Source organism: Alligator mississippiensis, chromosome 3 (genome assembly GCF_030867095.1).
Source record: "Alligator mississippiensis isolate rAllMis1 chromosome 3, rAllMis1, whole genome shotgun sequence".
In the NCBI taxonomy this organism is placed as follows: Eukaryota; Metazoa; Chordata; order Crocodylia; family Alligatoridae; genus Alligator; species Alligator mississippiensis.
Window position 1 is genome coordinate 248,563,993 of NC_081826.1, and position 27,812 is coordinate 248,591,804.

The following is a 27,812-nucleotide window of genomic DNA, read 5'->3' on the forward strand; positions in this document are numbered from 1 at the left end:
AACACGTGTCAGTGAATGAGTTTGGCAGTTAAAAGTTTGCAGATTGTTAGTAAAAAAACCTGTCTTGGGTTGGCAACCCTGTTCTCAATGCAAGTCAGCCTTGAAAGTGTCCCTTTAAAAAAAATGAAAACATTGTGTCCGGCACAGAATTCTGTGATTTTGTATTATGCAAAGCCTTGTACTATAAAACAGACAATTTCTGTATAGCATTGATTTCATATTTCTCCAGTTTTGACCCAATTAGATAAAACAGATCACTGATGAGGCCAACAGCATATAAAAAAGGTGAATAACCTATTACAAAAATATTTATGCTCCATTTGTACAATGCAAAACTAGTATAAAACTCTTTTTATATAGTTTTATACCTATCAACCTCCCTTTATAACACCCCTTCCTTTTTTTAACATATCTGAACTGCCAGCAATCACATTTTAGCAATCATTATGGCTGCTTAAAGACATTCGAAAACCCCCCAAACTGGCACTTTACTTTAAACTCTTCTTGCCCTTGCTACAAGCCCCGTGCATGCCCAGAAGAGGCATCACATTATTTGGACCTGGCTTGCCCAACATCTTTATAGATCTGGCATTTCAGTGGGGCTTTTTTGGCACTTTTATCTAATAGCTGATTGAATCAGCTATTAGATAAAAGTGCCAAAAATGCCCCACTGAAGCACCCAATCTATACAGTTGTTGTACAGCTGGGTCAAACTAAGGTGCTGCTTCTTCCAGTAAAGTGCGGGGGGGTTTTTTCATGTCTGCCAATAGCCCATGTGTATATAATAATGTCTGTAATTTAAAATGAAATCGTACTTAGTAAATAATCTATAAAAAGTTCCACATGCTGTTAGTTATGCAAAGTATGAAATTTATTGTTTAATAAACAATGACAATTCCTTCGTGTATGCAACATCCTTTTTAAGCTTCCTTTTTTAAAAAATGGAAATGTCTGCAATTTATTCAACTTCAACAGAGATTTTTTTATGCTTGCAGGTTGGCTTGTTGCAATGAAAACTGGCAGGTAGTATTTTGTCTTCATTACAGCTTACTCATATGAAGCAGTGGTTTTCAACCTTTTTTCATTTGGAGACCCCATTGGAAGTTTCAACTGGAGGTGTGGACCCCTTTGAATTTTAAGTACGGGTATTCACATACCTTTGATTGATCATAGTCATCTTTCAAGCACCACTTATACAGAGCCTGTGGACCCCAGGGGTCTGCAGACCACAGGTTGAAAACCACTGATAAAAAGTAATTAGCCTACTTGTGATAAGTCCACAAAGACAATATATTTTGTCTTACCTAATGCTACTGAAGGCTGTGTTAAAGGCTCACTTTCCTCATCAGTGCTGCCCTCATAATCATCTTCTCTTTCAGCAGTAGTTTCAACGGGAGAAGTGCTATCCATAAAAAGAAAGATGATTTTTTCCATTTCTTGTGTTTGTATTTTATTGGCTATTATTTCTACAGTATTTCATAGACTAATACCACTACAAAATCCCTATGCTGAACAGCTTATAAGCAAAATATTAATATACAAAGAAGAGTTTGATACAAAGTGGATATTTCGAATTATCACAAAATTAGTTATTCAATAAGGGCTCTATGCATTTTAGAAGAAAGGTGTTTTCTGGGGAAATAGAACAAAGGTGACTTCTACCTCTGACAACATAAACCATTATCCATTTTCTACCAGAACTAACTTAAAATTCAACTTAAAAAAAAACTTTCATCAAAGCCAAACCACTTTAAGCCGCACCACAAATAGCAAGTTTAGTACCAGTTAGTACTTGGATGGGAAGCAGTCAGTGAAAACACAGCTAACGATTGGTTTATTCAGAAGTTAGTGCTCTTCTTCTTTAGTCAGCATTGAACAATAAAACCCATAACAATATGCTGGCATGTGTAATATGCCAGTCATCTCACATATCACTGGAAGCTTAATTGAATGTTCTTGGCTTTCTGCCTTGACATATTCCAAAATCACGCATGTTTAGTTACTACTTAAATTATAAAACATGTAAAACACCTTAGAACTAAAGCAACTATATAAAGATAATTTATTATTATTATTATATAGAATAATTTGCTATACAATTGAAATAAAAATTAAATCTATTTACATGTCAGGTGTAACACTGTATAACTCAGCAAATTTATGAATACCTTGCATGTGTTTTATCCTCTGTAGGTTCCTTAGCTTCTTTTAATAACTTTTGTAAGTTTCTTATCTTTGCTTTCTTTTCATTGAGCACCAGAACAAACCGTTGATAAAGATCTGTCTCTAATTCTTCTTTAGCTTCCACACATTTTTCAAGTCTAAAATGTAACAACAATTGTTATTCTCGTCCCATTTTACCATTTCCTTTAAAATTCTGTATATTTGTAGGAATATGTAATGTAGGGAGGCCAAGACTCCTAACACAGAAATTGTCACTTATGACCATGCTAACTGTTCTCATGGTCTATTATATTATATCCAAACTTGTCAGAAAAAGCAACTTTAGCAGAATGTGCAAAAAATGCTACAAATTGACACTTATGGAATCTTCTTCCCACAAAAAAATCTTTCAAATTCCTCCTTCTTACAAATAATCTTTATATATACTACACGTTAGATACCAACAGTGTTACTTAAATTTTAACAGTGAATTCAATACAGTGCATATACTTTAGTAAGATACATATGAGATTACATATAGACCTCTGGCACATAGTATAGTTATGGTGTGATTTAGGTGTAAATCACACCATAAACAGTAACACTGCAACATGTGCAGTCAATTTACAGCACCATTAAGTTGCAAATCAACCACAAAAATATTCCACAAAAAGCTGTGGAACATCTTTGTGACTTAAACAGCACCGTAAATTGAACGAGTAGCACCAGGGGACCCCGGGACTATGGATTTCAGCTGATTGTTGGCCCCAGCTATGGGACAGCCTCAGGTCTCAAACCAGACCTGGTGTTGTCCTGGGCAATCAGCTAAGTCTTCTACCAGTTTAGCAACCAGATGCAGGACAGAGCTAGCTCTTGTCTGATCTGCAGAACTGGGCTGGAGACATCTCCACAGTGGTTCAATGGGGATCAAAGGAATTTTATGCCCCATCCCAAACACTGCACCTCCTGCCATGTCAGACATGCATAAAATTCTTCCGATCCCCACTGGACCATTGTTTTGGCATCCACTGGGGCCATAGAGAGGCTAAAGCTCAATAGGCCTAAATTTGACACTGTTCATTTTTGTACTTTTAATACTCTTTGTCTCAGAATAAAAACAATATAGACCTCTCCAAAATTGGTTTAAAAGTTAAAATTCCATCTGATGATCTAGGCAGTGCACACCATTCTCAAGACCCTTAGTTTGTTAGGATTTCAGAAGCAGGTGCATAGACTACGTGGACATTTATTGTCCCTTGATTCCTCCTGCAAACTCTATTGTTATGAGCCAGCCAGAATTTTTTGTTACAATGGTCAAAAAAATCTGATAGCCGATAATGTAATTTCCCCTTTTATCAGTGCCGATCCAATAGGCAACTGATATATTGGTGTACCTCTAGTAAGTAGTAAGAATTTTATGAGTGAGAACTTTGAAATGGGTTATTCTGAAGCTGTATATGACCTACCCAATATACATATGGAAAAACATGTTTTCAGGAACTGATTAATTGGGCTTAAATCAACAATAGATTTATAGCATGGCAAAAATAAATAAAAGGACTACATGATACTCAATTACATAATACTCAATTTACTCAATTCTAACATGAGGCCCGGTCCCCCGTCCCCCCAACATTGAACAAGATGAGCTAGAAAAAAACGCTCATCTTAGAAGTGAGTATGAGGGTGGTGAGGGGGAAGGTAGCTGCTCAGGTTCCAGCCCCTACCTGAGGCTGGGGCCATAACCACAGCTGCTAGCTGCCCACCCCAGCCAACTCTGCACCCCACCATCTTCCCCCGGTAGCCTCTTCTCCCCATCTCCCCCTCACCCCGCAGCCTCTGCTCTCCTGCCTGACCTTCTCCTTCCTTCTCTTACCATTGTTTTGCATCAGCAGGCAGGCCCCAGTCCACACCCACAATAGCTGTGCACAGTTGCTATGGGGGCTGGGACTGTTTTAGCCTGGGACACTAGCTCAGTGTCCCAGGCTAGAACAGGAACAGAACCTATCAGTATGGAGCAAGGATAGGGGAAGAGAAAGCTGAGGCTGGTGGGGGGAAAGGAAGTAGAGGCTGAAGTGGAGAGGAAAAGCAGAGGCTAGAGGGGAGAGGGAAGGGCAGGAGGGGAAGCAGAGGTAGACAGGGAAGGAGGTTCAAGCCTGTCAGGGGGAAGCTGGCAGGGGAGCAAGGACAAGCATGGGCCAAGCTAACTGACCTCCCTATACCACATGCCCCTCTGCAGCAGTGCAGGGGCATAAATTTAAGATAACCCCCCCAATAATTAGATTCTATACATGCAAAATTATAATTGATAAATTATCCATGTATTTAATCTAATTATTAGAGAGGTCACCTTAAATTCAGGGTCATCTTAGATTCAAGTAAGTATGGTAATAAGAACAATAAAACAACATCTTGTGCACTGCATTAGGCAAGAGTCCTGTAGAAAATTTGGATCTTTAAGTTAAAGACTGCACTGTAATGGATGCTCATGGGGGCTCAATTAAAGATGATCAATTCTTGCGTTTTCTTACTTTTTGGTTCTTGACATTCAACATAAGCATATTTTACATGGTTTTTCCTTTTGTTGTATAGCACAGAAATATTCAAATCAGCAAATACACATTTTAATAATGAGCCTGCTGGTCACAGCATATTTCAAAACATAGGCATGCCAATTATATTAGTAGAGCAAACAATATAATACCACAAACTTCTATAAAATATTCTGTAATCCACTACTGCCTAAGTGGTGATACAGTAACTCAAGAAGGCATGTCATTTTTCAGAAATATATTAAATTTAACAGCACAATAATTTAAGTTATAACTTAAAATGAAAATAGCAACACTAGTATATTTCCAACATGTGTAAATATTATTTCATTTGTATAGTAATATGCATGAAATGAAATAAAAACTCAATAGAAAAGAATCTTATGAAGTATTAACGAGTCTACTGTGATATGCTTAGGGATATGTTTAAGAGTTGATAAATAATTCATCTAATTTAAATGCAAATGACCAAACATCATTATCATATAGATCAGTTCAAAAATTCTTAAATGAAAGATCATATGTACTAGTCAACTACCAGGAGAATGTCCACTTAGAAATGGAAAAATTAACCATTTTGTGAGGAAAAGAAAACATAAAAATGCCTAAGCACAATAGAACAAACCACCAGCTGTGGCATGGACATCTGCATCCAGTTCATAGCTAGAGGGGGAATGGCAGCATGGAATAATTGTCTAAGTCTATCCCTGAATAAAAAGAGGTGTAACCTAAAAGCAAGAAAGTCTGAAAACAAATATTAAGAGAACTTCTCTCTATAAATGGTTAATTTAATTTCACTTACTTCAACAGGGACCTTATGTCTATTTACCCCTAAAATAACCTCATATTGGGGGGAAATAATGTTGATTTAGTGTGCATCAAATGCAGAGGGAAAAACCTCAAAAAGTGCTAATAATGGCTAACTAAAGGCCAAAAATCAAAACAACCCTAGGAAACAGCAACTTGCAGCCACTGAGATCACCTGAGGTGTTTCCGCTACTAGCTAGCTTTTACTGATATAACCGAAAAAGGAACCATATGCAAAGCAATTTCAATGAATGAGCACTGAATCTGGAAATCAATTTCCCCTTTGGTGTGAGAGAACCTAAAGCCCCAAATTCATAGGGGGATCCATATAGATGTGCAGATACATGTACCTGTCTAGAATTTCACTAAAATTATTTGGATACTACATGGCCACGAAGTACTGTGTATGAGAGATAAAGGCATTGCAGGAGTGAGGTCCCATCTGTGACCTTCAGGGCATGCTGAATGATTTATATCAGGGGTAGGCAACGTTTTTTGGCCGGAGTGCCGAAAAAACCACAATGTCTACCTTGTAAGGTGCCAGAGTGCCAGCATGCCACAAAAACAAAACTGGGGCAGAGGGGGTACACGGCAGGATGCACTGCATATTTAATACTATTAATAATCATTACTGTAGCTTTTTATTTATTTATTTGTTTATTTATTTTTTACAGTAAATAGAGAGCTGGTGTTAGGAGAGGAGTGGAGCCTGCCCCAGGGCTCTGCTACTTGGGTCACAGCGGGGGCCCAGCAGCACTGGAGATGGGGCCCAGCCAGCCTGCGCAGCTCCATGGGGATGGGGTGCAGCCACCCTGCCCATAAAGGGATGCTGCCTGGCTGGGATAGGACACCAGGCTCAGGGGGTTCCTGCTTGGTCCCTGTGTGTGCTGGGTACAGTGGGAGTGGGAGCTGTAGCCACAGGCTGTTCCCCGGACTCTGGGAACAACCACCGCAGCCAGTGTTCGAGGACCAAACCAGCCAGGAGCCTGCAGCACAGCGGCTCTGTGCAGTGCCTGCCCCCTTCCTGGCCCCTTGAAGGGAGCTGCAGGTGGGCAAGGTTGGGACCCAGACAGGCTGAGGCAGCCGCGGTGGCTGTTCCCAGGCTCCAGGGGGCTCCTGCGGCCAGGCCTCTGCACCGGGGGCAGCTCTGCCCTGCCTGCACCGTGCTCAGCATGCAGGGAGGCCAATTCCAAAGAGGGAAGCCCCCTGAGCCCGGTGTCCTGCCCCAGCCAGGCACCATCCCCACACGCACAGGACAGCTATGACCCATCCCTGCAGAGATGCGCGGACTGCCCAGGCCCCACCACAGGTGCCACTGGGCACCCCTGCCTGCCTGCCCACCACAGCTTGAGCCCACAAAGCCCCAGGGCCACCCCCACTTCCCACCCAGCCCCTGCCTTCCTAAGGGGCTGACCGGGCTGGCTTGCCCGCGACGCCTCCCCCCACACTGCCCATACTCTGTCCCAACCACCCAGCACCAGCACTTGGTACCTCAGTGCTGCCCCGGGTGGGACAGGGCGCCTGCCTGCCTAGGCAGCTCCCTCCAGGGGCCAGCTGGCCTAGAGCGTGCAACCTGGGAGCAAGAGGCGGGGACAGTAGAGCACAGACAGCCTCCCTGCCTGCATTCTTCTGGCTCCGCCCCAGTGCCTGCCGTGGCGCTGGGACTTGTGGCTGCACAGGAGAGCCCAGAGCAGCAACTTAAAAAAAAACAACAACAAAAACAACGCAATTTCTTTACGTGCCTCCCAGCGTGCTGGGAAAAATGTCTCCATGTGCCACTAATGGCACGCATGCCAGGGGTTGCTGACCCTTGATCTATATGCTTGAGGAGCATTTATACAAATGCTCCAGGAGGTTGGGGTGGGAGTGGGAAAGTGCTTTAACTAGAGCAGCTCCAAAAGCTGCTGTAATTAAAGCACCCAGAGTGTCAAATGTATGAGTTCCTGTACTGAAAAATGGTGGCGGGGATGCTTTAACTAAAGCTCGCCGAACAAGTTTTAGTTAAAGCACCCCCACTGCCATTTTTCAGTGCTAAGACACTGATACATGGAACGGCAGAGTTTGCTGGAGCTGGGACACAGAAAAATATTGTGGGTTAAGTGAATTAGTATTATGGTATAGGTTAATTTTGTATGAACTTTTTATGTTTTAATGAAATGCAGGAAATGGATAGTCACTTTTGTCATCCTCTAAGAAATATGAAGAGTCAAATTAAAGGTCATAGTTTGGTACAGATAGTGGTGCTCAACCTCCCAGCCTCACTAGCCTGAGTGGTGCAGGGCTGGTCTGCGGGATGGACCCCACAAGTGGGGTTGGTCTATGGGCCAGATCCAGCATTGGGTTGTTTATTTAACACAATTAAAAATTCTAGATTATTAGTGTAGTTTTTGCAAGTTACAGTTTTCCTTTAAGATTGCTGCGCAACATGTTAATCAAAATGCACCTTGGAAAGCAGCTGTGATTTTCTGCTTGGATAGAGAGGTGTGCCATTTATATATCACGTGGCAGGAGTGGGGTTTTCTGGCTATGAATTTGCATGGGATCAACAAAGATACTTTTATTGTTAATTTATTCTAGCATTCGTTATCTGTATTACATGAGCACTAAGAAAATTTGGCTAAGATTTCATTCCAGCATGCTATCTTCTACAAACACAACCTTTCATTGCAATTTGCCACATGCTTTTGCTTTGCATGTGATTTGTCTCAGTGAAATTTCATCTGCCCAGCCATATACAAAAGCTATTATAATCTCAAAACACAACTCTCAAATGTAATAAAAAAATAAATCAAAAGTGAGTAAATCAAATGGGCACAGATAGTGTTATCAATCTTATCTCAGCTATTTTTGGTAATAGAGGTATGAAGCTTTTAATGTCACATGTAATTGAGATCAGATCAATCAGGACACTATCACATCCTACTGAAAGCAGCTAATGTTAATCAGAATTGCCACTGGTAGATAACAAAAGGTAACTGATGTAGCTGTCCATTTCTTAAGAAATAATGACATGTAGCAATAATATGAGCTGAAGAACCAGCTGCAGTTATACATATATTTTTGCACCCAAGGCCAGGCAGTTAATGTTGAGTTTTATGCCTGCCATATACTCATATCACAATATTTCTTATGTTTACTTCACGTCCTTCTTAAAATTGCATCCTATTCCCTTTTTTCTTCTGTGGCAGTGGTGCAGAATGTTGATGAGCTGATGTTAAGAAGTCATTTTCAAATAATTTTTTTTTCAAGAGCCAAGCACCCAACCTGCATTTTTATAGGCAATTTATGGTTCAATTTTTCTGTCACTATACTTGACTACAATATAAATTGACAGCAATCTTAACTACAGTTCATCCATATTAATTTTAGTAATCACTATAAAACATACACCATATTCAAATGAAAATTTACTTTTTATTTTCTGGATTTAGGAATTATTTATATAAATAAAAATATTATAAATTATATTTTTATACTTTAATTCACCTGTTCTGTGTATGTACATACACCCACAGAAAGGGTGTTACAAAACTCTTTATGCCTATTTTTATGTGCAGTAAAAATAAGTAAACTAAACTGTTTGGCATAAAATAGCCAAATGATAATTAAGTTCTAATTTTATTATCTAGCTAAAAGTAACTGTGTGTTAACCACCCAGTTTTCTTCAGCTCCTAATTAAATGGCAACAGTTGTGCAACTTCTCTCTGATCTCTCTCTGTTTGAGCTTTACCACCAAGTGATTCAGGTGGGGTTTTTTGTTTTTTTTAATCTAGTGCTATAGTTTTAAACAACATATGCTAGAATTTTTCAATTGATTTCAGTGAACTCAGCAGTAGACCATGGATTTTAACACAAGAAGTCTCACAAAGGTGCCTTTTTTACACCACCTACAAAGCGGTAAAATGGCTGTAAAGCCCAATCCTGCAATTACAGGATAGTAAGAAAAAGTGAGTTGACTGAATCAAGGCCACTCAGCTCCTCACATGTATTCATCCACACCTTGTAATGCATGTAGTTATGACTAAGAATGTAAAATAGTTAAAATTCTGGCAATTTGAGCAAACTCTTCAAAGCCCATTTTGAATGTAGGGAGCTTCAGACTTCTCTGCTGTCCTTGTCTTTTCCCATTCTGCTAAAATCTGAAGGATATTAGCAGAAAAAAATCTTGCCTCTGGCACAAGGACAGCAAGAAGCTCACTCTTTTCAAATAGTGCACCCTTGGACAGCTATTTTGTCCGTGGAAATTCAGGAGGTAGTAACTGAGCAACAGATGACCATCTCTGGGGAGAACTAGTTACCTGACAAAAAGGAAAGGTAACTATAGAAGAGAAAGTCTTTTCCTTAGACATATTAGAGAGATGGGGAAGAGATTAGAGAACGTTTGTGTTCCTCAGGAGAAAAAATGTGCAGGAAGGCAAGGACATAGGAAGGAACCTGGCCTCCTTAGAAGATACTGACCTAAATCCACAAAAATAAAAAAATCATGAATGCTGAAGAAATGGCGTCAGGAAAATTCATATATGTATTTTTAAAACGTCTCACAATCTGTGAAGAAAGGAATAGTTAGTTTTAGAACTTTTACAAGCATCTGTTATATGTTTGAACTATTATGTGTCTCTGAAATTTTAAGCCTGAGTATCCACTGGAACTTTGAGAAAGATCTGGGGAGTTTAAGACCCCTGGCAGATGATATACTTAAGACATGATTAACCACATCTTAAGTAGTAACTAGGCCACTGTTTCATACAATTAATCATTCAATAAAACAGGGAATAAGCCAAAAAGTTATTACATAAAGTATGTGTAACAACTTTGTGGCTGGTTCTAGTAGCACCTTAAATTGAACATGTGGCCAGGCCAATCAGGTGATTGGGGCTCCCAGCCATGAAGGCACATCGGAAACCTTGACTCTGATGTTCTCCCAGGCTGGGACTCAAAGCCAGGTGCACCAGACACTCAGCTTCCTACTTACCAGTGTAGGGTGTGCCCGAGATCATGATCAGTACCTGCACCAGTAAGAAGGCACAATTGGGATCTGATCTCCAGTCCTACAATTGTGGATCAGATCCCATCATACCTTTAACTGAACATCTGCCACAACTTAAAAAACAGATGCTAGGGCCTTGGCAGTGAGACCATGGCATCTCAACTTTCAAATGCAGTGCTAGGCAGAGGATCTATATCATAAAGTATACCTGGAGACCCAAAGTGCAGTGCCTGCCTGGGCTCAGGATCAAGATGCTTAAATACATTACTCCAAAGGATCAGGCTGTCAAAAAGCTGTGAAGTTTCTTCCTTTGGAATTACCTATTACTAGGGCTACAACACTACACCTTAACATAAGATTGAATGCAGTCCTACACACAAACTATAATACATTATACTTTGTAACAATGTATAACTGTTAGAGAAATGCTTCTAGTAAATTTAAGGACAAACCATGTCATTTTTTTTCTTTTCTTATTTTAAATCAAAGGATATTTTGTTTGCTCAGCACTGAGCTAGTTTTTTACAGTTACTTGTAAACTTGGCTTCATATATTTCAAATAGCATTTACTGAGAAATAAAACATTACAAATATGCTTTGTACAATTTTTATTGTATATTTGACTTAATTTTCCCCATGAGACTGCTGCAACCTTTGAATTTTTGACAAGATAGTTAACCTTCACTTTTACCAATTTACTTCCTGCACACCAACAAAATGGAAATAATTTAGTTCAAAATGTAAATCACACAATGTAAGAGGCACAAAAAGACTTCCTCAGAAAAAAATGCACAAAGCTTTTTTCAGAAGAGAGGTCAGGACCAATTACTTCAATGGAATATTTTTTGCCTATGTAAAACTAGATTTTTTTATGGCACCATTCTGAGTTCCCTTTTGAAGCAGGGAAGCAGCTTCTACAAAATACTTATCAACATTAAAATAAAAGAAATATACACATTACACTTTGTGCATATCCCCAGTAATGTCTACCACAATAAACTGTATTGGCAGGAATATTTTGTTGTATAGGTAGACTGAACCAAAACATGCTACAAGGATATCCTATTAACACATTTTTTAACTTACCGTCCTTGTACGTCATTCCAGTCACTTCGAAGCCTTTCGTTTTCTTTTTGCAGGTGCTCATTTTTGGCATGAAGTCTTGCTATGCAATCTAGGCAATAGCTAATCAGCTCTTGAATGACTTCAGCTGGAGCTGAGACTTTCTGTAGCTTCAGTGATCCAAGTCTAAACTAGGACGAAAGGAAAAACTGAGTTACTTTGGTAGAACTAGAAAGGTCAAAGAACCCAGATTCAATTAAACCCAGATGTACTCTTAATAAGCATAAAGAGTGAACAAGTAAATCTTTGAAAGGTTTTGTTAAAAGTTACAACATAGCCAAAGAGCACGTGTAGAAAAGCAACAACTGTGTGTGAATATTTTCTGTTTTTATTCAATCTCATGTATGTATAAAGGGTCTATTATTACAGTATTTACACAATGACATTAGCTTCCATCAGTATGAAAGAACGATATAGTATACTGTGTTAATAATCTGTTCCTGTAAGGAATAAGAGGTTAACAGCATGTACACATAACAAAACATGTCAAGCAAAGTTTTGCAGTGCAGGCCTAGAAGAAAAGAGAACAGAAAGGTATTTTATTGAATTGTTCCTGTTTACAGTTCCTGATAAAATAACCAGAGTGGAATTTGTCACTTACTCTGAGCAATCAGAGCAGCCATACAACATAAAACTACTAAGGCAAAAAAATAATATACAAGTTCATAATAAATCTTTCAACATTAATGTAGTACCACAGATGCCTATGGTGCTTTACAGATCCTCAAGAGAAGCTTTTCCCATAAGTTTTCCCTCTAATGGTTCAAGCCAGCAAACCTTTAATAATGCAAGTCATCCCAATTATTTCAGTGGGATTCCTCATATAAGCAGAGTTACAGGATAAGGTCTATAGGCAGTAGTGGGGTTCTCTGCCGTTGAAGATGCTACAGCAAATAGAGACATCACTAAAATTAAGAGAATTCCTACCAATTCTAGAACATGTACCAAAAGTGAAGGCTTAGTCTAACACTGAACAGTGAACTTTTCTAGGTTTAGATATATACTTCATGTTAGGCTGTTTTCCTTTACGTTCTACTGTTTACAGTTATATGGAACAGATGACAAGATGCATTTAATTTATTTTTAGAAGTCAGATTACACTATCAGTTCCCCCAAAGTGACACCATAGGCCCTGGATATCACACTTGCCTGACAGCCTTAACAAAGGTGGACATTTGTGTAAAGGAAACTGTTTTTCATCACTTGCAAGCCATCACCAACCTAATGGATAAAGAATTCATGCTATACTTTAATTAGTAACCATAGTATGTCAAAATACACTAGTAAGGATAAATGAAAATGCAATCTTCTTGCTGCCTTAAATTAGAGAAAGAAGAGCAACTAAATCTGAAAAAAACTGACTTGTACATTTCTTGGAATATAATGAAGTCAGGTAAAGTAAATACAAATATTTATTCACAACAAAAAGCGTGAATCTCATTCTCCCAGTGTACCACTTATGCTCTATGTTGTGTAAAGAATTCTGATTACAAAACAAATTTAAAGTGAACTGTAATATATTTCCATAGCAAGTGAATGTTGTAGGGGTACCCACATAGAAACAATGTATTTATAAGATGTCAAGATATCAATTATGGTATGATTTTATTAATGTATATCTTTACTCATGTTTTCAAAGATTTTCTAATTCCACCCTTACTGGTATGTGAGGTACAGCTGAAAGACAAAATCCATAGTTTTTACCTGTCAGTCATGAAGGATTTCCCAAGCAAATGAAGAGCTAGTGGGGTTCATATTGTTGAGAACAATGCAGGAACAACATACTATTAATGTGCCACCCAACTATCATAGGGTTCTAGACATTTCCTGACTGTGTTCTACATTTCCTTGTAGATACTGCATCAGCTAGAGCTTTAGCTGGAAATCTCCTTAAGAATATTTTTCTTCAATGCCATAGAACAGGGGTAGGGAACCCCGCAGCAAGCATGTCAGAGCATGGTATGCATAGGCATTTTGCTTGGCATGTGCACATTGGGGAAGGGGCTGGGACTGCACTGCCACAACAAGGATCGGGTCTCTCATGGATTCCCCACTGTCTGCCTCCAGCATGCCAACAGGTTGAAGTTTTGGGTGTTTATGGCACTCTGCTCAAAATCGTTACCGACCCCTGCTGTAGAATATTCCCTTTTACTCATCAAGTAAGACTGTGGGAAATGGAATTACTTCTCTGTGTCTTATGCCCTTTTGTATACCAGTGCAGTAAAAGACAGGATTTAGATGCACACTTTTAATAAGCGGCATTCATGGTAAAAGCAGTGAGCATTGCATCTTATTTAAAATAAACATAACAGGATTATATGGTATGATGACTGAAGCTGCTCACACTTCAGCTTCTCCTATTACTGCTATTAGTGAAAAAAAAAATTACAGGTTTTTTCAGAGAAGACATGGCCTATGAAAATAAAAATGCTATGAGAGTATATATGCCTGTGCTTAGACCAGTGGTTCTCAAACTTTTTAGGCTCAAGGTACCCCTTGGGAAATGCCAGCTCTCAGTTTTCACTTGTTTTTAGACTACAGAAAGATAATAGAGCAATGCTGATACAAAGAACTCAGAAAGACCACAGCACATCAGACTGTTGTTAACACTACGAATTCCTATTTGAAATCTCTGGTATACATATATTGTGAACCTTGTTTGTATGCCTAGAAGAGCTAATTTTGTATGGCACCCTGAAAGGATCTCAAGGCACCCAAGGGTGCTGCAGCACCCTAGCTGACAATCACAGGCTTAGACTGAGGCAAGTAAACTGTGTTCATATAGATTCCTTTACCAAGTAAGGAGAGTTTTTATTGTGTTTCCAGACTATGAAGGTATTTGGTTCAATAATCCATGGTACTGTCAATTTAATGTATGCTGAAAATGTTAGCACTAATAATAGTAACTGTTACCTAAGTAAATTACAACTAGTTGGATTTATCTCCTGTAACATGATGACCTAGTACGGGGTAGGCGGGTGCTCGACCACCTGGGCGATAGCGATCATTGTCTGCTGGAGTTTACCATCCAGCGCAAGGTGGCGAAAGCCTCCAGAAAGGCAGCAGCCCTCAACTTTAGGAGGGCGGACTTTAACAAGGTGAGAAAACTAGTGGGGGAAGCACTGAGGTCCCAGTGCGGGAGGGAGTTGAATATCCAGGAGGAGTGGTCGTTCCTTAAGGAGACATTCTTTCAAGCTCAAAAGGGAAGTAATCCCTACACAAGTCAAAGGGGGCAAGAGGGAGCAAAGGCCCCCATGGCTCACCAAAAGAATCCAGGAACATCTCCAAACAAAAAAGGAGGCATACACCCATTGGAAGGGAGGGGCCATCACAAGAGAGGGCTATACCTTGGTAGCTCAGGAATGTAGGGGGGTGATCAGGAAGGCCAAGGTGGAAATGGAGCGGGAACTAGCGACCCAGATCAAAGACAACAAGAAGTCCTTTTTCAAATACATAGGGGGGCAAAAGAAGGTGCCAGGTAACGTAGGGCCTCTGCAGGACACGCTAGGAAATTTGGTCATTTCACCTGATGGTAAAGCAGAAATATTCAACAATTTCTTTGCCTCCATATTTCTGAGGAGGGACCCGGATATCTCCCCCACTGGCACCCCCGAGGGCCCTGTGGGTGGCACACCCAGGCCTAGGGTTAATGAGGACCTTGTCAGGGAACTTCTGGAGGGATTAGATGTATTTAAATCCGCAGGTCCTGATGATCTCCACCGCAGAGTGCTCAAGGAACTAGCAGGGGTCATTGTGGGACACAGCTCTACAAGCACTCATGGTGCTCGGGCGATATGCCGTAGGAGTGGAAAAGGGTCAATGTGGTCCCCATCTTCAAAAAAGGGAGGAAACTATAGGCCCGTGAGTCTTATTCTCAGTCCTGGGGAAGCTTTTTGAAAGAATTATCCTGGCACGTGTCCAGGAAGGGCCAGCAGAGGAGGTTATGCTCAGGGGCAACCAGCATGGGTTCATTAGGGGCAGGTCTTGTCAAACCAACCTGGTGGCCTTCTATGACCAGGTCAACAAGTCCTTGGATGCAGGTGTTGCAGTAGATATAGTCTTTCTGGACTTCAGGAAAGCCTTCGACATGGTCTCTCACCCCATTCTCAGTAAGAAACTAGGAGACAGTGGTGTTGACGCCTACACAGTCAGATGGGTCACTAACTGGCTGGAGGGCTGCACTCAGAGGGTGGTGGTGGACAGGTCTTATTTGACCTGGAGGGATGTGGGCAGTGGGGTTCCCCAGGGCTCAGTCCTCAAGCCCGCACTATTCAACATCTTCATCAGTGACTTGGATGAGGGGGTAGAAAGCACCCTGTTCAAAGTTGCAGATGACACTAAGATGTGGGGTGAAGTGGGTATGCTAGTAGGAAGGAACAGGCTGCAAGCGGATCTAGACAGGTTACAGGGGTGGGCCGACGAGAACAGGATGGGGTTCAACACTGACAAGTGCAGGGTAATGCACCTGGGGAGGAGGAACCAGCAGCACACCTACAGGCTGGGGAACTCCCTTCTCGTCAGCACAGAGGCAGAAAAGGATCTTGGTGTCATTACTGATGCCACAATGAACATGGGCTGACAAAGTGGGGACACAGTCAGGAAGGCCAACCATACCTTGTCGTGCATCCACAGATGCATCTCAAACAGGTCCAAGGAGGTGATCCTCCCCCTCTATGAGGCACTGGTCAGGCCGCAGCTGGAGTACTGTATCCAGTTCTGGGTGCTGCACTTCAGAAGGGATGTGGCCAATATGGAGAGGGTCCAAAGTAGGGCCACCCACATGATCAGGGGTAAGTAGGGCAGGCCCTACCTGAGGGACTGAATCTGTTCAGCCTCCAAAAGAGAAGGCTGAGAGGGGATCTAGTGGCAGTCTACAAACTAGTCAAGGAGGATCAGCAGGCATTGGGAGAGTCCCTGTTCCCCCGAGCACTCCCGGGAGTTACAAGAAACAACAGACACAAGCTAGCGGAGGGTAGTTTCAGGCTAGACATTAGAAACTATTTCACTGTCAGGGCGGCTAGAACCTGGAACCAGCTTCCAAAAGAAGTGGTGCTAGTTCCTATCCTGGGGGTCTTTAAAAAAAGGCTGGACGAACATCTGGCCAGGGTCGTTTGACCCCAGGACTCTTTCCTGCCATGGCAGGGGGTCAGACTAGATGATCTCCTCAGGTCCCTTCCAACCCTACCAACTATGAAACTATGAAACATGTCTAGTGTTGAGAGACTGATAAGTAATCCAGGAGGAATGATAAGACTGCTAGATTAGATAGAATGTTGATCCCCCATTTCCAGTGAAAATATTTGAGGAAAAATGCTGACTATTCATGAAACAGTGTAGAGAGAATATTATCTCAAGTCAATTCTACTCTAAAATAAATAGGACCTGAGTCTCATTGAATCCCAAGTTGGAAAACTAAGCAGCTAAAAATGCAGATGCTATAACTCCCTCCCCCACGCAAGATTCATGTTTTATTAAAATCTACAAATAAAAGAGAAGTTATAATGTGCAAAAAATATTGATCAATAGGCAAGGGAATATTTGGAAATATATGCACAAGCATACTTGTAAAAAATAAAAGCAGTTTTTAATCTCACTGCAGTTAATTATAGTCTAAAGTATAAGAAACTCCTGAGAGATTCCACATATGTGATTGAAGTGCAAAACTCTAAAAAGTATAGGTTTAGGTAAGGTATTCTTATAAATCGTGTCCTAAATTTCCTGACTAACATGAGGCTGAAAGCTCAACTTAACCACTGTATTTATCTAATTCTGCATATAATGTATTTGCAGTATAGATCATTTTCCCCCTCACGTGTATTAAATTTTCATTTTTTCAGACTGGATCTCATTTGGTTAATTCCTACATGTTACTGAATTCTCTCTAGATCAATCTGTATTTTCTTGCTATCTTTCCAACTGTTGCAATTCTCTCTTGCTACATCACCTGCAAAAGTAATTAATATACTGCTTCCTCCTGCTTCCTCCTTTAAATCATTCACAAAAATATTAAGTAAAAACAAACTCCACACTGACACATTAAACTCTTCATTCCCTAAAGACAATGAATTGCTTGTACTGGTGAATCGTTCCTTCTGCTTCCCCTCTATCTCTATTTGGTTGTCATTGTTATTTTACTTTAAGAAACATGCAGACAGAATTAGAACTAATCAGGAAATTGCTGTCTCAGCTTCTCCAGAAGTTACACTCAGCACTACTCCTTCAGACTAATACCTTTCATTAGTAAAAACAGGAACAAAATCCTAGAGTGAAAAAGGCATTTTTTCTTACACATTTCCCAACAAAATTTGAAATGTCTCTTGCTTTATTGGTAAATGAAGTTCTACTACAAATAGCCATTGACTATTTGTAGCCCATGCTCTTTCAAATTATCTAGATTATTTACATATATCATTTAAACACATTATTTCTTCAGTAAATTCTTTCTAAATTATTGGGGAGTAAATTGTCGCCGTGTTGGTCTAAGGACATAGGCAGACAAGGTTCATTGAGTGAATCTGATATCTTTTATTAGACCAACTTAAATAGTTGGAAACAATTTTTTCCCGGTAAGTGTGCTAAGAAACCCGTAAGATGGCTAAGACATTTTTTTCCAACTATTTAAGTTGGTCTAATAAAAGGTATTAGATTCACCAAAAGAACCTTGTCTGCCCTTCTAAATTACTGAAGTTCAAAGGAATAAATTAATTTCATTTGAGGCAATGATATACATCAGTGAAAGAAGATGAAATATGACTTTGAATGAAATTTCACAGAACTGTATAAAAATTGAAAAATCCCAATTCCCTAATTGTGCTGCAACTTCTCCCACGAACTTTGAAGAAATTTCATAGATTTCATAGACATTAGGGCTGGAAGGAACCTCAGAAAATCATCGAGTCCAAGCCCCTGCCCCAGGGGCAGGAAGTCAGCTGGGGTCATAGGATCCCAGCAAGATAAACATCCAATTTTCTCTTGAAGGTGTTAAAAGTAGGTGCTTGAACCACCTCTGATGGCAGGCTATTCCAGACCTTGGGGGCTCAGAGATACCTTGTCAGCATGAAACATTTCCATTGTTGGAAAGTATCTCTTGTAGATGAACAGATAGCTTCAGCTAGATGCCTAGAGCCAACCAGAAGAAGGAAGAAGGAACTATATAATTTTATAAATTGTTGTTCCCCAACCTAAACTAGCTCCTGACAACTCCAAGATTCAATTCAATGAAGCCAATAATTGAGATACAAAGCAACCGATGGGTAGGCCAAAATTATCTAAAAAAATATTTGTCTTCTACCATCAAACAGCAGTGCACTGCACTGACCAGAACTTGGATATATTTTTAAGAAAATAATAGGCAGAATCTTCTCGACAGCAGGCACAAGACAAAGAGAAGAAAAATCTTTACAACGGAGAACCAAAGGAAAACTGCTACTGTCATCTCTAGATCACAATGTAAGATAAATTAGAGCAAAATAATGTTTAATGGGATATTTACAAGTAACATCATGATTGACCTGACATGTTTACAAGTAATAGCATGATTAATGTGAATAAACAGACATGCACTGCCTCTTACTTGACCTACTGCTTGAACAGAGAGACAAGCAGCTCTTACTGGACCTCCTTCTGGCATAAGAATGGTGAAAACATTGGGGCTAAATCAGGAGAAAACCTGACATGCTGATTTTTGAATCTTTGGTCAGAACTTAAATGCCATAGTGACAAACACTCATTAATTTTAACAACAGATAAATGCATAGGAGTATTAGATTACTGCTCTTGATGAAGAATTCTAGTAATTTGCTCATGAAAACAGGTGCTAAATTATTATGGTAAAACCTATAAGATTCTATTAGTAAGAAGGACACACTGAAACATTTAGTTGTATTTTTACTTTTGGCCACGATTCTTATCACATCACTCAAGCATCTGCTTAACTATTCTTTTTAACAATTTTTTTTACCCCAAATCAATTTAGGGTATTAGGAGTTCTCAGGAGCCCAATACCATGTGACAAAGATATTTGCTGCTTAGTTGAGGAACTCTTGTTTGCTCCGATCATGGTGGTCTGCAGCAGCTGTAGAGTATGGCTTCTGACTTGTATGTTTTTTAAATTCTTAAAACTTGACCCATAATATTTTCCTGTTGCTGCCTGCTAATTTCATACTATATCTGGCTGATTTTGTAAATAGTTTTCACAGAAGGATTCACCCCCTTTTGATTCTTTTTCTCATAAAGAGATTGGAATGTTCATATTGATTAATGCAGTCATTCAAATAATCTCAAGATACAGTTACAGAAGCTGAACTGTTCTCTATTATACAGAATTACCTTAAACTCAACTTATTTATGCCCCCTTTTCTCATATCTGGGAAAAAGAGTTTAATTTATCTCACTCATTTCCTTGTTGTTACTTCTGAGTTGAGTAACTTGTTTAATTCTTTTGTTCTTAGATACAGATGCTGTCCTCCCCAAGTAAATTTTAAGTAAATGTCCTTTTCCCCAGCAAAATGTTAGCAAGGATCTAAGGGAAGATCCACTATCTTTAGTAAATTTACAGTATCACAGCAGGCATGGCTCCTGCATTTCCTCCTGCTGAGAGGTGATAAAGCCCAACAGATCCTTTTGCCAATGCTCCATTCAAAACTTTTCTCCACACTGGTATTCAGAGCACCACCACACAGGACAGCATCAAAGAGCACAGAGATGAGCATCTGTGTACTCTCCATGACCTTGCCATTTTATTCTTCTCTGCTCCAGTTGCACTGTGTCTTGTTGTATCAATAAAATAGAGGTGAGCATTTATTTAGGATGCAGGGTCACTTAAGTTGGGGTGAGTTGTTGAGGGCCACCGGGTAGGGAGATGCTAGTTGATCCTATCTGGCCTGCTGGCTGTCTCCAGGAGCCTAAGAAGAGAGAACTGCACCCTACATCACTCTGCTCTGCCACAGCTAGGGCTGGGCCGGGCCAGGCAGCACACAGACTCCTCTTCCCCTCTGCCTGGCTTCCTGTTGGTACCACGCAGTCCTGGCATTGAGGCTGCTGGGCCCACATGGCACAGGGCGCAATGCAGCATGCTGAATAGCTGTCCCACCTGCCTGCACATCCACTGCGATGAGCTTCTGCTGCTGCCATGCTGCACCAGGAAAGTCAGGGGCGGCTGTGGCTGGCATGGATTCACCTCCTAGTAGTACCGTGGCAGCAGTGGCTCATTGTGATGGGCAAATGAGCAGGTGGGACAGCTACTCAGTGTGCTGCATCACGCCACATCCAGTGCAGGGTCAGCTGCTGGTGGCCACAGTCCCAGGACTGTGCAGCAACAACACCAACAGGAAGCCAGGTGGGGGGAATGGATAAGGTGGGTAGGGGCAGAGGTGTCTGCATGGCCCAGCCTGGCTCCAGTTGTTACAAAGTGGAGTGGAGTGACACAGCATGCAGCCCTCTATCCTCACGCTCCCAGCAGCAGCAGGTGGGCTGGACAGGATCAGTTTGAGAGCCAGGGACAGCTATATTTTGCCCAGCCCTGCCATAAAATGTATAGAGAAGTATTTAGGCTGGGGTGTTTTTTTTTCATTTTATTCTGATTTTTTTCATCAAGTCCCAAAAGCCATCTTAATTAGCAAACTCTGGCAAAAAGAAGAAATACTCGAGAGCAGCATATATTCAGATCCAAACTAGGAAAGAATCCACACAAGTAAGAATTATAATGTTCTAGATTTCACTGTAACAGTGCCACAGCTGCGACGCGGTTACTAGAAGAGAGGTAACAGCTGCCGGGAATGAAGACAGCCAGGAAATTGCTGGATAACCCCAGGCAGCCAATACGAAGCCAGGAAAGCATAATAAAAAAGGGGAGGAAACTTACCAAGGGTGCCTTCGGGCATGCACTCACAGAAAGGAACCAGAAGGGACACTCCAAGATGGAAGTAGGAGTTGTGAGGGGAATTGAGACATCCTTCCCCTGATCGCGTCCTATCTGATAGAAGATAGTCTCGGCGGTGAGTTATCAATGAAGCGGCGGCGTGGAAGCCACCCGCAGCTCCGAGGTGGCTCAGCGTGGGGATTCCCCGAGCAAGGGGGGGGGGGGGAGAAGAGAAAAGAAGAGACAGAGAGAAAAGGGCGGAGAAGCCCTGGCCGTGTCCAGTAGCCCCAGTAACTCCAGGCTCTCTTTGGAGGAAAAAGGGGAAGCAGAGACGGCAGAAAGCGAAAGAAATTGATGAAGCCAGGCTTTAGAAGCTGGCACAAGCTGCGGCCGGGGGGGGGGGGGGGGGAATCCCGGTATCGGCGTCAATCAGCCATTAATTGCCTTGTTAATGGCTGATTATTGCAGAAGAGGATAGGAAATTGACTAAGCTAGGCTTTAGAAGCCGACACAAACCGCGGCCGAGGGGAATCCCGATCTCGGCGGCCAACATGCATTAATTAGCCTTGTTAAGGACTGGTTATTGAGTAACAAGCAAACCAGCAACCCTACGTTACTCCCAGATGGCAGACTGTGGGAACCCAGGGCAAGACCGAGGAATCCAAGTCTAAAGGGAGAGAGAGAAAGCCAGATTTACTTTAATAAAGCACTTGCAATGAAGATCTGACCCACGTGGTTATTACCGGGGTACCGGTATCTAACAACTATTACTCCCCCCCTCACAAATCTCATTTAGATCAAGTCGTGGCAGGCGGGAATTGGGGGGAGTTACCTGAAAACCAGATACCCAGGATGAGCACGCGCTCACATTCACAACAAATACAAAATGAACATTCAAATAAATATTAGAGTTATCTGAAATCATACTATGCTATACTATGCTATTCTTTTCAGACTCATTTATACAGCACAGACAGACATTCGCCTTCCCAAGAGAAACTCTCATGGGGGCGATTTAACCCTGGTTGCCCTTCAGTTATGTTTCTCCTGGACCAGCCATTTTCAATTTGGGTGAAAAAGCCTGGACAGTGACTCTCTCAGGAGATACTGAAAATCTCTACAAGGCCAGTGTTTGTGGAAGCATCTATACTTAGAAAGTCCACTGGGATAAGGTACTGACATTTCTCTTTAATACCAAACAAATTTTGTCAGACAGACCTACTGGTAACATTAAGTACAACTGATCTAAAAAAGTAATTTTAACTGTGGTTTACAGATTAGGCAGATCATACAGGTATGAATTGTTGCTAATGATAAATTAACTTGAAATTAAGTAAATTTTAATTTTTTTAATATGACGTTATATAAGCCAACACTCAATGTCCTTCTCACCCCCAACTTAAAGTTGGGCTTGATGCAGCACAGCTTTGAGGTGTGTCATGACCAGCCTAGCCCTTCAAGTTTGTCAAAATCTTCCAACAAAAAATGGAAATGAGACCTGATTTTCATTCAAAAACCTTGGAAAACCTCTTCTGAAACATTTTTAATGGGAATGGGGGATGCTGGATAACAAAATATGCTGGTTAATTGAGCAGCCTGGGCCGCCACTTTTCCCGCCACAAATGGGGCATTCACCACCCCTCCCACCACATCGCCGCCCGTCCCACAGCAATGTATTGTGTTGGGGCTCAACTAACTGGAATTTTATTTGACTGTGTGCTTTGTTTAATCACCAGGTATCATGTGCCTTTTAGCTAAGTCAGATATATTGTGGGCTCACCACCAAAACTTCTAAAAAATAAAGCATATCATTTTTGTGAACAGAACTGACCCTTGGAACAATTTTCTTCTTTTACACTAGATGGGTGCTAACAATTATGATTCTGAACTGACTGAAACCAATGAGAAGAGCTAAATCTTATCACAGGAGATAACAAGCTAGGAATTACAACTCCAAATGGCATTTTACAAACAACACTGCACATATAATGTATACATGCACACACGCACGCAGGCACACACATGCATGCAAGCACACACACATGTGCAAAAATCAAACAAAAAACCCCTATATGCAAGTGTGATAAAAATGATGCATGAGTTTGAGATGATCATATTACACTGGCAAACAGTACAATAGCATAATTGAATGAAGAGGAGTTCTTTTTAAAGATTTAATAGCTAGTCAAATTGAACTACTTGTTTGGATAAAATCATTTTGTGAACCATTCAAAAAAAAATCTATGAACTTTAAATTTCTGAATCAAAAGGACTGGAGGATTTGTAGCATTAGATTTTAATAAAACTAAAAGCTACCCATCATAATTTACACCCAAATTATTGTTAGGAAACTCACTTGTTCTGTCTGCATCTGTGCTTCAATCTATGAAATGAGGGCAATACTATTTGTCTTCCCTCCTAACTCACATGTGCATAATGAAGATTGACATCCACGTGTATAGTGCTTTGAACAGATAAAGTGCTATGAAAGTACTAAATAATTATAAATCATCTGACTTCTACTGTCACAGAAAAATATATATGAGACAAGCAGAGTTCCTCCATATATATTAGCTTTCAGTCAAGGACATCTGTTTTTAAGAGATTAATAAAATAAACAGCCTTAGAGGATGAAAAACTTTGCATCAGTTTCAGACCTCTTTCCCATCCCCTACAACATTCCTGCTAACCAAAGGGTTTATTTTGGCCCAAGAATTTATTTTGATCTAAACACCTGATAAGGATGGGAAGGATGAGAGAAAACGTGGTTGGTGTGAGAGAGAGAAACTTAGGCAACACAGTAAAAAAAATAGACTTTCCTTCCTTTAAAAATATTTCTCCAATTCTGTCCATCAGAGACTGAAGAAGTCTTCCATTCTCATTATACGTTATGATGTACTTTCTATTTTTATAGGCACAATCCTAGCCAGATTTTGGAAGCCTTGATAGAGAGCCAATATTGATTAATAATTGTAAAAAACACAGCTATACAACATAAGCAGCTTTTTCAGATTTTCTAAATTATACCTTTGTAAATTGATCAGATTGTTCACAGTTCAGGAATACAGAAAACATTAAAATGATTTTCAGCAAAAAAGTTGTTTTTTAATTCATTTTTATCAACTTATATCCTATAGGAAATGTTTCTGTAAATCTTAGAAGAAGAAAATCTTATTATTCCAGGACAGAGTACACCAATGGGATAGTACAGTACTACACTCCCACTGACCACTCTGATAAGCACCCCCTCGAAATAGATTAAGCTGGCTATATGGCAGACAGTTGATAGCAAAGACAACAAGCGTATAGTATAATAATAATAATAATTATTTGTTAAATTCCAGTAATATGCTCTGCATTGTATGATGCAAATATAAAGACAGTCTCTGCCCAAATATGGAAAAAATGAGTTTAACCAATATTTTTATAACAAAGATGCTAAGAGATTTAACATTTAGAAGCAGAAAATGTTAGTAAAACTGCATCTATTTGGTTAAAAAACATGACCTAGAATTGAATGATGCTGACACTTAGCTCCTTCTACAAAGAAAGTATTGTTACAAATTTGAGTCTGGAAAGCATTATGCCATTTTATTTGCTAAGTCAATCAGTGAGTGGTCTTGATTTTTTAAAGCTGTGCCATCACTATCTCCAGGGAAATCAGTCAACAGAAACCATGACATCTCTGGGTGGGGAAAAGAACCAGTGTACTGGACTATTTATTGCACAATATAGTGATGACAATGTATGAAAGAAGAAATTGCTTGTGTACTGGAAAGCTTTATAAAGCTAGAAAAAATATGATGTGCCCATAGTCACCAAAAAACAGCTGTTTATATCAGTCAGCATAAAAATGATGCTTGCCAACACTAAAACCAGATTTTTGAGATACAATACAGAACTTCTCTTAGTCCCCTTTTTGGAAGCAATATTTTTAAGGCATTCCTGGTAGAGAAGCATGATATCGTTTCTTTGTTAAAAAAAACCAAAAAAAACAAAAAAAAACCAGGCTCTTCCCACTGATCAAGATTTGGCACACATTTTGTGCAGAAGTTTGACTGTACTGATGATATGGTCTTATGATAGAATTGATGATATTTCTAAAACTGAGCCTGCTTGCACTTCAGAAAGTTCCTTGTTCCTAGTAAAGCCCACCTTTCTGTGAGTAATTAATTTTTAAAAGCTGTTAAAATTACACATTGTTGCTCTAGGAATCTCTTGTAAACCAGTTTGCTGATGCTGCTCCATGTAGGCAGATTCTACACCCCACAATCTCACCTGTAGGACCAGACCTTCTTTTCTTAAGTGCTTGTAAAAGTATCTGGAGTAATGGCCATAAGGACTGAAGGACTCTACCTACCCACAGAGTAGATAAGTACATTAGCATTGTAGATTTCTTCACCATTGTGCCTAACCTTGTTCTAGAGTAGGAGTGTCAAGCACGTGCCCTGGAGTAGTGTCACTTGACCCTCGAGGCTCTGTGGGTCTGAAGGAGCTGTGAATTTGAGGATGGGGCCTGGCACCAAAGTCTGGGGTATGAAGCCCCATTTGTGATGCATGTCAGTGGCAGGTGGTGAGCAATGGCTGCCACTTGCCCTGCTGCCGCTGCATTTCGCCTAGATCTGGCCCCCAATGAGGCAAGGGAATTTGACATCCCTGCTTTAGAGGGATGTCAAATCTTTAGCAGAAACAAAATACAGACTTCCTCCTTCAAGACAAAAAAAAATCTCCCCCATTGCCTAAGTTAAATTCTATCAACTTTTTATGAATACATTTGGGGATCTAAACATAGCTTAAGGAATATACAACTGAAAGGGGCCTCCAGGGCTGAGTCTAGTTTTCTGCAGTAAAAGCCAGCTACATTGTAGCATAAACTGATCAAGTTCCATTTCAAATGCAAACATTTTGCCCCCTTACTGATATTGGAAAACTGCTCCAAGAACCTTGCATCTCTGATGGTTAGAAATGTCCTTTTTAATTCCAGCCAAAATGTAGTCATAGTCAGTATATACCTATTTGTTCTTGTGCCAACACTGTCTTTAAACTTAAATAGCTCTTGTGCATCTCTAGTACTTATGTCCCTAATGTGTTTTCAAACAAGTATTATATGCACTTTCAAACTTTATTTTGCAAGGCCAAACGTGCCAACCTCTTTTAGTTTCTTCTTTTTCAACAGGCTCACAATTTCCCTTTGTGTCTGAGTAGCCCTTCTCTTTACTTATTTTGAATTTTTCCAGAACATAGGTAACCATTACTACCTTAGCAATATCCCAGATTAATTCATATAAGTATAAAGACATACATATTATATATATACACACACATACATAAAGATACATCAAATGCTCCCACACACACAATTAAAATAAGAAAAACAGAAATCCAAAAAGAGCAAATCAAGGAAATAATATGATAATGGCATATCAGGACTTCTCACTTTACTTGTATATTGCATCCTTTTTCCATTTCTGTCACGCTTAACAAGAATAGAAGACCTTTGGGGCAGAGATTCTGTATGGTTATAGATAAGCAGTTGTTTGAATTGCTCCAAATCCACTCCAAACATGGACCACTTCAGTGCTGTGCAGACCTGTAGTCCCCTCTGCTACACTTCAAAATAGCAAAAGCACATAGTGGCAGTGATCTCCAGCCAGTGGCATAAAGCATCAGGAAGTTTCCAAGGACAGCCAGGTACATGGGACAGCGATTACTGGTGCACACTGGGAGGAGGTGGACTGAAATGTAGTGAGCTCATTGAGCACCTGGGGTGAGTGGGGGCAGAGTATGTAGACCACTGTAGACGGTAAGGAAGGGGCATGGGTGAGAGGAAGAGAAAGGAAGACTTACCTTCCTGGGCTGCTGCTGCTGTAGCAGCATCAACCTCACTCTGGTGGTAGTGGCCTCATGGCTGGGATCCCTGGGATTGAATCCTGCTGCCCCCATCTTCACTCCCACCCCCATCCTGATACATACATATTTGGTGCAGAGTTGTTGGGGAAGGGACAAAGAAAAGCACCATTCTGCTTGTCCCACATACCACCTGCTCTGCAGTTACAATGCTTGTTACAGTGATACACTGCCCTGCTACTACCGCAGGTCTGCCCTGGCTGTGGCAAACACTTCAGGAACAATTCTAGTGCCCCTTCTCAGTCAGCACCAAGCCTGTCATCCTGCTCACCCCACCCTACTTACACTACTGTAAGTAGGAATGAAGCACTGTGGGATAGCATAAAATAGAGCAACCCCCTATCACACTCTTCTGGAGGGTTTTTTTTAATCTTCAGGAGGGTTTTGTAAGCTTCAGGAAGTGCTTCAAATTTAA

General features: G+C 40.5%; 1 protein-coding gene across 8 annotated transcripts in view; it reads right to left on the bottom strand.

Moving 5' to 3' along the window:
• The window catches only part of XRCC4 (X-ray repair cross complementing 4), a 333,742-nt gene that overhangs the window by 154,700 nt on the left and 151,230 nt on the right, over positions 1–27,812 (bottom strand). For all 8 annotated transcript variants that reach the window (XM_059725055.1, XM_059725054.1, XM_059725052.1 and 5 more), the window contains exons 4-6: positions 11,596–11,762; positions 2,169–2,321; positions 1,305–1,402 (exon numbers count right to left, since the gene is read on the bottom strand). In XM_059725055.1, the coding sequence (XP_059581038.1) occupies positions 1,305–1,402; positions 2,169–2,321; positions 11,596–11,762 (418 nt within the window). The remainder of the gene's footprint in view (positions 1–1,304; positions 1,403–2,168; positions 2,322–11,595; positions 11,763–27,812) is intronic.